General features: G+C 49.7%; 6 protein-coding genes across 6 annotated transcripts; 4 read left to right on the top strand and 2 right to left on the bottom strand.

Moving 5' to 3' along the window:
- Positions 1 to 180: 180 nt before the first annotated feature.
- BHQ10_007477 (uncharacterized protein) lies at positions 181 to 1,871 on the bottom strand (the record flags this gene model as incomplete). Its single annotated transcript, XM_040880176.1, has 5 exons — positions 181 to 800; positions 853 to 969; positions 1,015 to 1,032; positions 1,083 to 1,532; positions 1,589 to 1,871. The coding sequence occupies 5 exons, from the start codon at positions 1,869 to 1,871 to the stop codon at positions 181 to 183; spliced, it is 1,488 nt and encodes a 495-aa protein (XP_040735980.1).
- Positions 1,872 to 2,724: 853 nt separating this feature from the next.
- BHQ10_007476 (uncharacterized protein) lies at positions 2,725 to 4,738 on the top strand (the record flags this gene model as incomplete). The annotated part of the gene is made up of 7 exons (XM_040880175.1): positions 2,725 to 3,355; positions 3,405 to 3,836; positions 3,887 to 4,036; positions 4,087 to 4,395; positions 4,450 to 4,544; positions 4,593 to 4,670; positions 4,718 to 4,738. The coding sequence occupies 7 exons, from the start codon at positions 2,725 to 2,727 to the stop codon at positions 4,736 to 4,738; spliced, it is 1,716 nt and encodes a 571-aa protein (XP_040735979.1).
- Positions 4,739 to 5,553: 815 nt separating this feature from the next.
- Positions 5,554 to 6,336, top strand: BHQ10_007475 (uncharacterized protein; the record flags this gene model as incomplete). The annotated part of the gene is made up of 3 exons (XM_040880174.1): positions 5,554 to 5,682; positions 5,735 to 6,246; positions 6,306 to 6,336. 3 exons carry the CDS (start codon positions 5,554 to 5,556, stop codon positions 6,334 to 6,336), a joined length of 672 nt encoding a protein of 223 aa, XP_040735978.1.
- Positions 6,337 to 6,495: 159 nt separating this feature from the next.
- On the bottom strand, positions 6,496 to 7,614 carry BHQ10_007474 (uncharacterized protein; the record flags this gene model as incomplete). The annotated part of the gene is made up of 1 exon (XM_040880173.1): positions 6,496 to 7,614. One exon carries the CDS (start codon positions 7,612 to 7,614, stop codon positions 6,496 to 6,498), a length of 1,119 nt encoding a protein of 372 aa, XP_040735977.1.
- Positions 7,615 to 7,976: 362 nt separating this feature from the next.
- On the top strand, positions 7,977 to 9,533 carry BHQ10_007473 (uncharacterized protein; the record flags this gene model as incomplete). Its single annotated transcript, XM_040880172.1, has 3 exons — positions 7,977 to 8,123; positions 8,178 to 8,414; positions 8,478 to 9,533. The coding sequence occupies 3 exons, from the start codon at positions 7,977 to 7,979 to the stop codon at positions 9,531 to 9,533; spliced, it is 1,440 nt and encodes a 479-aa protein (XP_040735976.1).
- A 929-nt stretch (positions 9,534 to 10,462) lies between these two features.
- On the top strand, positions 10,463 to 13,153 carry BHQ10_007472 (uncharacterized protein; the record flags this gene model as incomplete). The annotated part of the gene is made up of 1 exon (XM_040880171.1): positions 10,463 to 13,153. One exon carries the CDS (start codon positions 10,463 to 10,465, stop codon positions 13,151 to 13,153), a length of 2,691 nt encoding a protein of 896 aa, XP_040735975.1.
- Between the last annotated feature and the right edge of the window lie 91 nt (positions 13,154 to 13,244).

The following is a 13,244-nucleotide window of genomic DNA, read 5'->3' as shown; positions in this document are numbered from 1 at the left end:
GAAAGAAAAGAAATGAGGAAGCCTGATATCATTGATGCGCCGGAGGAAAAACTACACAAACTGCCTATCCTATTGAAAACAAAAAAAAAAAGGAATCAATGCATTGAATCGATTCGAATGATACAGAATCTGCCACCCGCATGCCAACGAGCGAGAACTTTTCTCTCTCCTCGTCGATGCTTAGTTTGCGAGGAAAGCGCTGGAGAACACTGAGGTAATTCGCTCGGCTGTACTTTGGCCGTTGATGCCGCCTTCGGTCGACTTTTCGCGATCGACGACAGCATCTTCGGGCTGCTTGGAGGACTGTTCAATTGGAGCCGGGGCTGAGGGTTCACGGGCGGTAGATGTGGCCTTTGCAACTGGTTCTTCAACAACAGGAGCATCTTCTGTCGTGGGCTCGTCGGTATTTCCATCTGCCAGACCATTGACTTCAGTCTCTGGTTTAGTATCTTTCGTCTCAGTATCAGCTTGCTCTTTAGCGGCAGCCTCCTTTGCAGCAGCCTTGGCCTCTTTAGCGGCAGCTTTGGCAACGGCTTTCTTCGTGTCTGCCTCTTGCTTATCGATCAACCCCATGATAAAGTTCCATTCTTGTGGTGACACGCGCGACACGCTCACGCGGGACTGGCGCAATGTCTGCATGTTCTCTAGTGCTTGGCCCGAAAGAGCATATGATTTGAGGGTCTCTAATGTAACGGGATGTTCAAACTTGCGCCGGAACTCGACATGCACGCACTCCCACTTTGGATTCTCGCGACTAGATTTCTCGTCGTAGTATGGATGTGCGGGGTCGAAGGCGGATTCTATGTTCGCATGATTAGCCAGGCACGCAGTTTACCACCATCTTAGACGTACCATCTACGGAATGTTCCTTGACAATTTCCATCTGTCCCACAATACCGGGAACCTTGCAACTCGAGTGGTAAAAAAACGCGTAGTCGCCCTGCTTCATAGCGCGCATATTGTTTCGAGCTGTCCATGTTAGTATTGACCGTTAGAGTGAGAACGTACACATACCAACAGGGTTGCGAACACCTATCCATTATCAGCAACATTCTAAAATTTCAGGAAGGAATATAACATACCATCCCATGGCTCTGGCTCCGTGGCCGCTTGTAGGTCATCAATCGAAAACTTGACATCTACACCCTTGACGATTCGCGATTCCGGTTCCGCTTTCATAAGCCAGTATGACTTGCTGTCGGGTCCGAACGCATCCTCTTCAGCCACCTCAATAGTTAGGTCGGGCTCTTTCTCTTTCAAAAATGCGGGTGTGCGAGGTGCTCTGGTGACCTTTTGGCTTTTGGCAAGCTTTCCGGTCGACTTTTGCGGGACATCTTGCAGCTGCTTGGTAGCACGCTTCCTCTTCTTACCGGCGACTTCGGTGGAAGTCGACTCGGCAGATTTGGGTGGTCTACCACGTCGTTTACCAGGCTTACCTGCAGATGTTGTCTTGGTTTTGACGATGGATGATTTTGTTTGGGGTTTGACAGTGGCAGACTTTTTGGCAGGCGCGGAGGGTTTGGCTAGTTTACCTTGACAATATCAATTAGACTTCGTTAAAAAAAGCATCGCGTGTGATGGATTGTACCTTTCTTGACGGCTGTCGCGGCTGTCCCAGCTGGACGGCCTCTCTTCCGGGGTGTCTCTTGAGCTTGAGTTTGAGCTTTGCTGGCAACAGCGCGTTTCGTAGGCGATGGCTTGGGCGCAGGGGCAGCGGCTTTGGTCTTTGCTGCGCGCGGTGGCAACTGTGGAAATCGCTTGGGCCGTGAAGCTGCCGCGGTCTCTGAGCCAGATGTTTTGCGCGTACGTTTGGACGGGGTACCTGTCGCGTCGACGTTCGCGACCGTCGAGTTGCGCTTTTTGGGTGGCATGGCGCGTGAGTATTCGAATCAATTATCCGATTCAATGGCTCAAAGTGAGGAAGAACTGATGCAATTAAGTGGAAGCTACGCGACCATCTGCAAGCTACACCATGCAGTTGTTTATCGACTCGCGGAGCTGACTGTACGGCCGGGTTTATTTTTCTCCGCGTTTGTATCAGCCAGACAATCATGAAGGAAGTAACCTTATCATTCTATTTTGGTTTTCTTCAGCTTCATGCTCTTGGATAATTAATGTCAATTGAAATGTCTAATTATCCTATGTGTCATGCACCGTACTACTACTAGGTAATTACGTATATTCGAACTTGGTGCAATGCATGTAAGGCGGTCTCGCCTGATACACGTGCAGTCCCAAACAAGTACTGTAGACTTATCAAACAATCGAGCAATAGCAGTACATAGTAAACAAGAACCACCGCGAATAAGCGCGCTCAAATGTCCGAACGCTAGGTAGAATGTTCAGTAATCCAGAATCTATCGACAGCACAGAAAAAGGGCCCAGTCAAAGGATCCAAGTCGGTTCGGGATTGCTAAGGTGGATCGCGGAAAGATGTCCGCCTGCCGATTTGCCGATTCTTGCTTGACTCATTATGGGTCGCTCGACAATTTTTATTTTTTTGTGTGTTGGGTCTCTGCTTTGTCAGTTTCGCGATACAGGCTGAGATTGTCGATTTCGGTGGTTGAAAGAGACGAGACCTCGAGGTTTACAGGTCGATGTCCGCATCAGTCCGTATCAGGAAATAAGAAAGTGCGCTGAATTTCCATTCCTGGAATCCCCTCATTTCTCGGGCGAGACTTAGATTCATCACACCTCGAGACTAGATCTCTCCGAGGAAGAAAAATGACACAAGAGAGATCAGAGTCCAGATTGGATGCGCCATCTGATATTCAAGATGCTTTCGCAATAAGTTCAGCGCCAGCAGAACCTAAAACGGCAACAGCGCCACAGCCGAGCGAGAAGGGTCTTGTTGATCCGCGAGATGACATATCCTTGGCAGACAAGCAACACCACACTGAAGAAATCGAGTATCTCTATCTCGACTTTGACACAGAACTCCCCACACCTGCTGGACTCTCTGATACAAAGGGCTCAACACCACCACCATGCCCTAACCTTAAAAAATATACATCACCCTTCCTCTGGTCTAGCAGTCGCAAGTCCATGACAACATGGCTGGCATGCGGCGTCACGCTACTGGCCGCCTATTCAGCAGGTGAATACACACCAGCATCCTCGCAATTGCTCTCTGAATGGCACGTCAGCCAGGTCGCTTACAATGTCGGTGTGACCACTTTCACCGCTGGATTCGGTATTGCGCCTATGGTTCTGGCGCCGTTTTCCGAGATTAATGGACGACGACCAGTGTTTATCGCTAGTGGGGTTTTGTTCACAGCTTGTATCTTTGCGTGTGGTGGAGCGAATAATCTTGCTGGAACACTGGTTGCACGATTCTTCAAGGGTATTGGCGGATGTGAGCAATATCCTTTTGACGCTTAATAGTTACGTACTGACTTTGATAGCGACATATTCGACGATGGTGGGCGGAGTCATCAGCGACATCTACCACGCCGAAGACCGCAACACGCCAATGGCACTCTTCGCTGGAGCAGCGCTCTTCGGGACTGGCCTGGGACCTTTGATTGCTGGAAACATCGTGGCACACACGTCATGGCGATGGATCTACTGGTCGCATGGTATCGTCAGTGCGAGTTTTGTGATTTTCATGTATTTCTTCTTGAAGGAGACTCGAGGCAGTATTTTGTTGAGTCGAAAGGCTCGCGCACTTAACAAGTGGTATGACAGTCTGGAAGAAGCTGGGTACTATGGGTTGTTGTTACCGTCAGACGAACCAGAAAAAAGAGTTGTTCGTCGGATTCGATGGAAGGTGAAGGCTGATGAAGAGCGACAGTCGCTTGTTCAGATGATCAGTGTGTCGTGTTATCGACCATTCCGTAAGATATTCGTCTCATATATTTGACGACCTTGGCTAACATAGGATCAGACTTGCTATTCACTGAGCCTGTTGTTTTCTTCTTTTCGCTCTGGGTAGCCTTTAGCTGGGCTGTTCTTTACTTGCAATTGTCCTCAGTTCCGCTCGTTATGGAAACCAACCATAAATTCACAGTTGCCCAGTCCAGTGATGTCTTTGCCGGTGAGTCTCAATGCTATCATCGTAAGCAAGGAAACTGACAGTAGGTCCAGCGATCTCCGTCGGCGCCATCCTCGCCACACTCCTCAGCATCTACCAAGAAAAAATCGCCATTCGATTCGGCAAGATGTCCAATACTCCTGAAGGTCGTCTATACTTTGCCTGCATTGAATCCATTCTGATGCCCGTCGGGTTGTTCTGGTTTGGATGGACGTCGTTCTCGTCTGTGCCGTGGATTGTGCCCACGATTGCCGTGGGTTGTGCAACCATGGGCATTTTCTCGGTGTACCTTGCCGTGTTCAATTACCTGGCCGATACGTATCATCGGTATGCTAGTTCAGCCATTGCCGCGCAGTCATGCTGTAAGTCTACAAATTCCATAACAGTATTTTCTGATTTACTGATAATGTTGTAAGGTCGAAATCTTCTTGGAGGAGTGTTTCCTCTGGTGACCAACGCGATGTTCAACAACCTCGGGTTCCCGGCTGCATCTAGCCTTCTGGGTGGCATCGTAAGTTTAGTCATACGATCGTTTTCTCAAATACTAATAAATCTACAGGGCGCGCTGTTGACAATCGTGCCTTGGGTACTCGTCTTTTACGGTCCCAAGATTAGGGCTCGAAGCAAGTTTGCTAGTGTATGTTCGCCTCTACGATGCTATTGTCAACTGCTAATTGTTGTTAGGAATTGGTGAACCAGCATTAATCTCGACATCATGCATTTGATACCACTGTTTTCCTCTACTTAATGACCATATACGGAGTTTTGCACATATCATGTCATGATATCTCTAGCATCGTCTTCTTTCCTCTGTTAATTGCGCCATTTTCTTCCCCTTCCATTGGTTGGGATGCTGTCTTTTGTTAATCTATCATTCGGCCGATATTCTCGGGTGAGAAGTGTCTGATCATGTAGATATTCCCCCAAGCACATACATCAAATACCAGAATGTATCAGCCAACAAATATACCTTTCAAATAGGCAACAGACAGTGATGAAACAAACCGAATACTCCCATCTCACACAACGTAGACAGAAAAGAGGGTAACAGACGACATGAATTAATCTTCTGCTTCAGGCCCAATCGAGACTAGCGTCGGGCTAGTGCGAACCACTCGACCGAGAGCCTAATTGGTAGGGCTGCCCTGAGCTACGATTGGCGGGAGCGGCAACATGATGAGGTAATCAGGAACTACAATTTGTCGAACAATCTCGCACCATCAGCAGCCAATCAGATACGTTCTGCCGGGCGGGCAGCGTCGATGGCGTGATTGAAGCAGAGATGAAGTCAACGAGGAGAGCTTGACGCAAGCGTAAACAGCTGCTCATTGCGCCTTCCCAATGGGTCAGAACACGAGGGGAAGGAGGGGTGGGCGACTGAGGGGTGGAGGCTAATATTTATAAGACCAGACTCTCTGCTTCCTTCTTCTCTCATCGCAGTAACTTCAAACTTTGGAATCTACCACTACATCTATCTTCAATTTATCGATCTTCATTCTAGTATCCTCTCACATTTCATAATGGCCACTGAGCGTGTTCCTCTCCGTCTGGGCTCTACTGCCCCCAACTTCAAGGCTGAGACCTCCAAGGGTCCCATTGACTTTCACGAGTTCATTGGCGACAACTGGGTCGTCCTCTTCTCCCACCCTGTATGTTTGTCCAACAGTCAAGCATGTAAAGACAAATATCTAATGGTTTCAGGATGACTTCACTCCCATCTGCACCACCGAGCTCGGCGCCTTTGCCAAGCTCGAGCCTGAGTTCGCTGCCCTCGGCGTGAAGCTCATTGGATTGAGCGCCAACAACGTCGACTCCCACCACGCCTGGATCAAGGACATTAACGAGGTCAACAACGCCAACCTCACCTTCCCCATCATTGCCGACCACGACCGCAAGATCGCCTATCTTTATGACATGCTTGACTACCAGGACATCACCAACGTTGACCAGAAGGGCCTCCCCTTCACCGTCCGTACCGTCTTCGTCATCGACCCCAACAAGAAGATCCGTCTCACTCTTGCCTACCCTGCCTCCACTGGCCGCAACACCGCCGAGGTTCTCCGTGTCGTCCAGGCTCTCCAGACCACCGACAAGAAGGGCGTCACCACTCCCATCAACTGGCTCCCTGGTGACGATGTTGTCATTCCTCCCACCGTCTCGACTGAGGCTGCTGAGGAGAAGTTTGGCAAGGACAACATCCGCGTCGTCAAGCCGTGCGTCTCCCCTTCTTCCTTTCCTAACGGTTAGAAACGGTAATACTAACAGTGTATAGTTACCTCCGATTCACCAACATTGGCAAGTAAATGCCGGATGAACCGATGGGTGTACGAAAAGCAGATGCTTTCAGATATTTTAATATTTCTTTTGTGATGCCCTTATGATACCGACAAGATTAGTTATCTTGAATGAAGATACCATTTTTTATAATCGTATGATTGATACTAGCTAATCACATGTTTGTATCAACTAGCTGTCTGCGCCAAAGAGTCGTAATAAAGATCAATCCTTGTCTTGGGCACATTTTTGTCTTGATTCTCAAATATCGTCTGCATAGCCTTGGCTAATGTATCCTCCAACGACGTAAACCCTTCTGCTTTACCCATCATCTTCAACACCTCAATACTCCTCTGATGATCCACCTTACCCTTATCAACCACCTCCTTCTTCCCGTCTTCTAACGGCAAAGCCTTCAACATGATTCTGTCAGGATATCGCCGATGCAGAATCTGTAGGATTCGCGTCCAGCTATACCGTCCCGCAAACGCAAGTAACCGCTCACCTTGCACTTCGGGCAATGTCAACGCTGCGATGTGTAAAAGAGCAGTATCCTCGACATCAACGAACCACTGCGAAGGCAGGATCGATGGCGCAGCTGGATAACCTTTTACGACTGCATCGAGCACTGCGGCGGTACTGCGATAGCCCATATTGGTAGGCGAAATTGCAATGCCGAAGTTTACGTTAGGCACGACAGTGTTGAGGCGGAAAGACGGGTTGTGTTGACCAACCCAGGTGAAGGAGGCTTGCTCCGAGAGGGCTTTGGAGGCGGCATAGAGGGTTATGCCGTGCCAGCGGGCTGAGGTTTGACTCATATTCTGGATGGTTGGAAGGGGGTTGCGGGTTTTGGTAATTGCGTCCGTGTTCCAGGTTTCTGGGTTGATGGTGTATGGMTCTCCTGTCGTGGGAAGAGCGCATGCAGCGAGGGAGGAAGTTATGACTACACTTTTCACACTTGATGTTCTTGCGGCAGCTTCCAATAACCTAAGCGTCGAGTTTACGGTATCCTGAATGATGGCATGATTCCCCGGATTCATAGACGTGTCCATAGCCATATGTGCAATCCCCTGCACACCGTCTAGCAATCCTTCAGTCGTGAATGCATCCAGAGCGTAGATGTCGGGTACCTCGACAAGTTCAAATCGGGAACCGAAATGGCTGCTCATCCAAGTATGAGATGCGAGACAGCGAACGGTACCACGCACGGAGTAGCCACGCTGTAAGAGGAGGGCAATCGTGACGCTAGCTAGGTAGCCGCTTGCGCCGGTTACGAGGATGAGGCCGCCCGGAGGGATGGAGGGCATTTTGATATGTGTATGTATACGTAGATAAACTTGTCTTTGTCTATTAGAAGTTTGGTTCTTGGAGGTGGAAGATGGGGGGTTTATGTAGCCATTGTAGTAATAACAGTACCTCTGGAGACATATTCTCGTCGTTTCTCTCGTTTACCCGTTTTGGAAATCTCCCATTATAACCCTAGCGCTAACCCTAAGAGTGCAGGCAGCCACCTATCATCAGGCTTGCGTTTTCCCGATTTGGAATACGAGGTCGCAGTCTCCACTATATATGGCTATGATCTCAATGATGATTATGAACACTAAAGTCTTATATATTCGTCACGACCTCGCAAACTTCGTTTTCATGCATCATCCAATAGACTGAAGAAATGTCCACCTTCGCCAATTCCGTTCTGGTACAGACCGGCCAAGGCTCTACCCTCCAAACCACCGGAGCCTTTGACAATCCACGCAAGAAACGTCCTCACTCTAAGAGTCGACGAGGATGCGTGGCATGTAAACGTCGGCGTGTTAAGGTATGCAGCCAGTCACTCCTAATAGACTCATTCAATGTTCTGACTTTAGTCAAGTGCGACGAGCGTTCCCCATGCTCCAGCTGCATTAAACGCAACATCCAATGCCTGCAGCCCTCTCATCTCCACATCATCGGCACAAGTCTCTCAACTGCCAATGCTCATTTGAAGATGGACACCAATCCTACAATCAGTCTTCTACATCTCGAACTATTCCATCATTGGGATACGCAGACTCGCTCGACGCTAGCGTTTACGCAGATATGGCCCGTTGTGATGCAGCGGGCTTTTCATGTACCTAACCCTACCCACCCCTACCTTAATCGATGTATTGGCTCAGGTGTTGATTTATTATAGGAAGAATTCATCATGTCCGCCATCCTCTGCGTCGCAGCTCTACATCTCGTATCTCTGCGCCCCGCCGACAGGAAATATGCACACGCATCAATGCACTTAACTGTCAAAACGGCACAACTCTTTCGCAGAAATTTGTCTCGTGCTTTTACAAAACACAACTGCGAAGCGTTGATGGGTGCCGCGCTGCTGATTAATTACATCTCCTGGTCCGATGTGGGGTTTTTGATGGATAATGATGATGATGATGATGATGATGATGCCAGCAAAAGTAAAAGGGGGTTGAGGCTTGAGCAGGACCAACTGTTTCTTATGAGTCCTGGGATTGTGAGGGTGTGGTTTGCGGCTGTGCCGGTTTTTATTGATGAGGGAAGCGTGTTTGTGCAGCTTTTGACACGGGACACCAGGGGTAGTCTTGAGAGGGCTCTGGTCGAAAGGGGAGAAAATCCGGAGCGTTTTGTAGAACCGTTTATGAACATGTGGGATGATGAGCTGTCCCAGGTGAGAGGAGCTGATGAAACGCGCGTTGATGGGCCGACGTCTTATGCATGGCGGTTTCTGCGTGGTTTGGAGAGAAATTTGCTGCCGTGTCGTGGTAACTCAGCGTATGATGGCGGGCACAATGAGCAGAACGGGATGGTGTACTTGAAAGATACAGTCACGAAATTGACGGCCCAGTCGATGTCGCTCCACGAATCATCATTGCACTCAGCCCGCGAATCTTTCAAATACATCATCCGCCGACTGTCTCCTCTTTTGTGCTGCATAGCATTGCTGGAATCAACTACTCAGACAGATCCAATCATCGATTCGTGTGCGACAGATATTGAGCAACTAGTCTATGGATTTCCCATTCTGTGCTGTGGCCCTTTTGCCGAGCTGGTGACGCGGAAAGATTCGCGGGCGCTGGTCTTTCTATTCCATTTCTACTGGGCAGTGCGTGTGCTCCTAGAGGAGAGGTGTTGGTGGGCGGCTACGAGAAGTCGTTTGATGGAGAAGGCCATTTTGAAAGAGTTGGAGGCTCGGGGAATTGATATGGAAGCGATAATGATAAGATAGCCAACGGTTTGACCGCAAAGGGTTAGTCTGTTCCAGCATTCGTATGCCGGTAAACTAAACAAGGGGTAAATTACGAATTGCGTATTGTGCACCAATCAGGGCGCTGAAACAGACCGGTTCATAGCCCAAGCGCCAGGGAACGCGCACGTCACAGTACGTGAAACAGAAACATTTCAACATGTTCCCCGCTGTGGAATAACGCGCTTTTCCATTCCAGGGATAGCGTAGTACAGGCCAATGTCGACGGAAGAAAAAAGAACACCGCCAGAACGCCTGAGGGGGCTGAATCGAGGACTCGACTACCTGCCTTGTTGCTTGACTCGACTTGATCCTCCTCGTCTGTTTTCTGTACATATCGTGCAGTCACTTTTCTTGCATTCGTCTGATTCTTTTCAAGCGGGGTGTGCAATCACGAATTTTTCTTTGTTTCATGCATTGATACATCGAGAGAACCAACCAGCTCGCTCGACATCGAATCTATCAAGAACACAAGACGACAGGAAAAGAATGCCGGCGTTACACCACCTCGACTCGTCCTGAGACCAGAACGATTAATTTATCCCTCTACCTCGTACCGGTCAACTTAACTCGTTAACATCATTACACAAACCAGGGATCTCGGCAGGTATTCGAGAAGCACGGTCAGCACAGATAATCGACTTGGCTCGGCACAATCCCTGTATATTGTGTGCTCTCGGTTGAGATCATCTGACATTTAAGTTTTCTTTTTCGCAATTTATATATATACATATAATATTTGCGACCGCGGGCATTGCTTGGATAAGTGATTTGTTGCGATACACACCACATAACGGCTCACTGCTGTACATATCACAAGATAAGGACTGACCACTATTTCCGCCGTTATCCGATTTCGAACGTGTGATACCACTATTCTTATACTGAGCACATTTTCCTTTATACATACAATGTTGCGAAGCCAATCGAGCCTAAGTCTGAGCCAGACCGACGGCGCCAGAGAAGATGGCGTCTCGCCTGCCCCCAACCTCGCAAACTCGACAATGTCCGGTCCCATGAACCTATCTGGTCTTGTGTGCAACGTGCGCAGGACAACCGGCCGTGAACCTCGAGCTCTCGTCGGTGCGACCACAACAATTCTGGGCGATAAATTATACGTGTTTGGCGGCCGCTCCGTTTCCAGATCTCATTCACACGTGCAACTCACTTCGGACTTGTACGAGCTGGACTTGGTGCGGAGACATTGGTCAAAAGTGGAGGTCTCTGGCGACATTCCTGCTCCGCGGTACTTTCATAGTGTGTGTGCGCTTGGGGATACGAAGTTGGTCTGTTATGGAGGAATGTCGCCGGCCGATTCGACATCGCAACAGCATAGTTCGGATGAGCAGACAGACGTGCAAGTCATGTCCGATATACATATATACGACGTTATTACACAGATGTGGACTCGCTTGCCTGCAAAGGATCCGCCGCTAGGTCGATATGCGCATTGTGCCACGATACTGCCTTCAAGTGCATGCTTCACATCGGCCAATGCGCCACTTTCTGCTATACACAATAACCCGTCGTCAGGCAACCCACATCAAGGCTCGATCGGACCAGATATTGACGGTTATGGCGGCGCTGAAATGATTGTTGTGGGCGGACAAGACACTTCCAACCACTACATTGAACAAATTAGTGTCTTTAATCTGCGCAGTCTAAAGTGGACGTCTACCTCCCCGCTAGGTAGGAGTTGCGGTGCTTATCGCAGCGTGGTCGCACCGTTGACTGGCATGGATGTATCAGAGCTCGGCAGCGCAACCGAAGACGGCGCCAGTAATCAGTCCGCCGATACTTCTGAGACTGGCACCTCAATGCTGATATATTCCAACTATAACTTCTTAGATGTCAAACTGGAACTCCAGGTACGACTTCCTGATGGCCGCTTATTGGAAAAGCCCATGTACGGGGAGGCGTCTCCTCCAGGATTACGATTCCCAAATGGAGGGATCATCAATAATCACTTGGTTGTTAGTGGTACATATCTTACATCATCTAAACAAGAGTACTCTCTATGGGCATTGGATTTGAGAACCCTTACCTGGTCACGCATCGACGGCGGCGGCACTGTTTTCAGCAACGGCAGCTGGAATAGGGGAGTTTTGTGGGAGCGCCGAAACACGTTTGTCATTCTCGGAAACCGGAAGCGAAGCCTGGTGGATGACTACAACCATCGTCGAATCAATTTCTCGCATTTGTGCATGGTCGAGTTGGAGGCTTTTGGTCTCTATAATAATCCCTGTCGAACGTCGCCAACCTCTGGATACACCTCCGTTAGCGCGCCCATGGTCCCGGCTTCGTTGCAGTTGAAACTTGCGCAATTGACAACCGGCGGCCGGCCGCTTTCAGCTGCGTCTGATGAGCTGGGTAAAGTTGCGTTCTCAATGCCTGAGATGGCAGACATGGAACTGCAAGCTCTAGGTGGCGAACGCATACCGGTTAGTTCTCGGATGTTGGCTAGACGATGGGGACCGTTTTTTATCCAGTTGCTACGTGAGGCATCTGATCCGGGCATTGCAGAGACGGCGACCTTGCGCGGTGCTGCCGGCGCAGGTGGACCTGGTCATCCGAGCCGCAATTCGAGTATTACAATTACACCCTCTCTAGGATCAGGTAACAGCTTCTCCAATGCTAGCACATTAGCTAGCGGTAGCAGCCACAGCTTATCATCTCCGCACTCGCGTCTTCTCGCGAACCTGGACGTTCCATCTGCGCATTCAATTGCGCCGTCTCTACGCCCACGCGTGTTGTATCTGCCGCACACGCTTCAGACCGTTCGCCTTTTGGTCTATTATCTCTACACGTCATCACTTCCTCCCGTGAATTCTCCCCTCTGTACTCCTTTGATTCTTTGCTCTATATTGCAACTGGCTCGCCCGTATCAAGTTGACGGGTTATTGGAAGCCACGGTAGAACGCCTCCATCAAGTCCTCGACGGCCGCAACGCAGCCGCTGTCTTCAATGCCGCTGCCATGGCAGCCGGCGGCGGTCGCGGTACGGGATTCATCTCTGGCATTGGCGGTACCCTTGAGGTTCTCAACGGTGTACACAACTCCCACAAGGGCTCCTCGGAAACCATCGCCTCCGACGGAGTCGGAACCGGAGCCGGACCTGGCGGCCTGCAAACGCAAAACTCATTCTCGTCTCTCTCCACCACATCCGACTCCTCAGACACCGAACTCGGTCGCCAACAACAACAGCGACACATCCGCTCCGACTCCGTCATGAGTCAAACCCAACAACGACCGCTTAGAGTGAACACGAGCATGTCTCGCTCTCGCAATAATAGCGAGAATTACTACGATGATTCGTTCAGCGATGCCAGCGCGTCGGGAGCGTCGTCCGCAACGTCGACGAGCTTCAGTCATACGGACTCGGATACGCTTGAAGATGGCGGAAGTGGTATCCGCAGTAATCGTGCCCGGCACGGACGCCGAGGCACGGATGCCGAGAGCCGCGGTGAGCGGCCGATCTGGACTGGCGATGTTAGCAGTGTGATTGGATTGCAGAAGAGAGGGCTCAAGGGGTTGATGGAGGGGAGAAGGATGAGGGAGAGAAGTGGCGGGAAGTCTGGGGTTGCTGTTGCTGTAGATCAGTAATATAGATTTTTGTTGACTTTTATATATTGAACGTTTTGTGTTTGATGAGCGTTTGTCTATACATATACCATATATTTATGCAGACATTGAA

The sequence above is a fragment of the Talaromyces amestolkiae genome (genome assembly GCF_001896365.1).
Source record: "Talaromyces amestolkiae strain CIB chromosome Unknown scaffold15.1, whole genome shotgun sequence".
Lineage (NCBI taxonomy): Eukaryota > Fungi > Ascomycota > Eurotiomycetes > Eurotiales > Trichocomaceae > Talaromyces > Talaromyces amestolkiae.
This window is presented reverse-complemented; position numbering and strand designations above follow the sequence as displayed.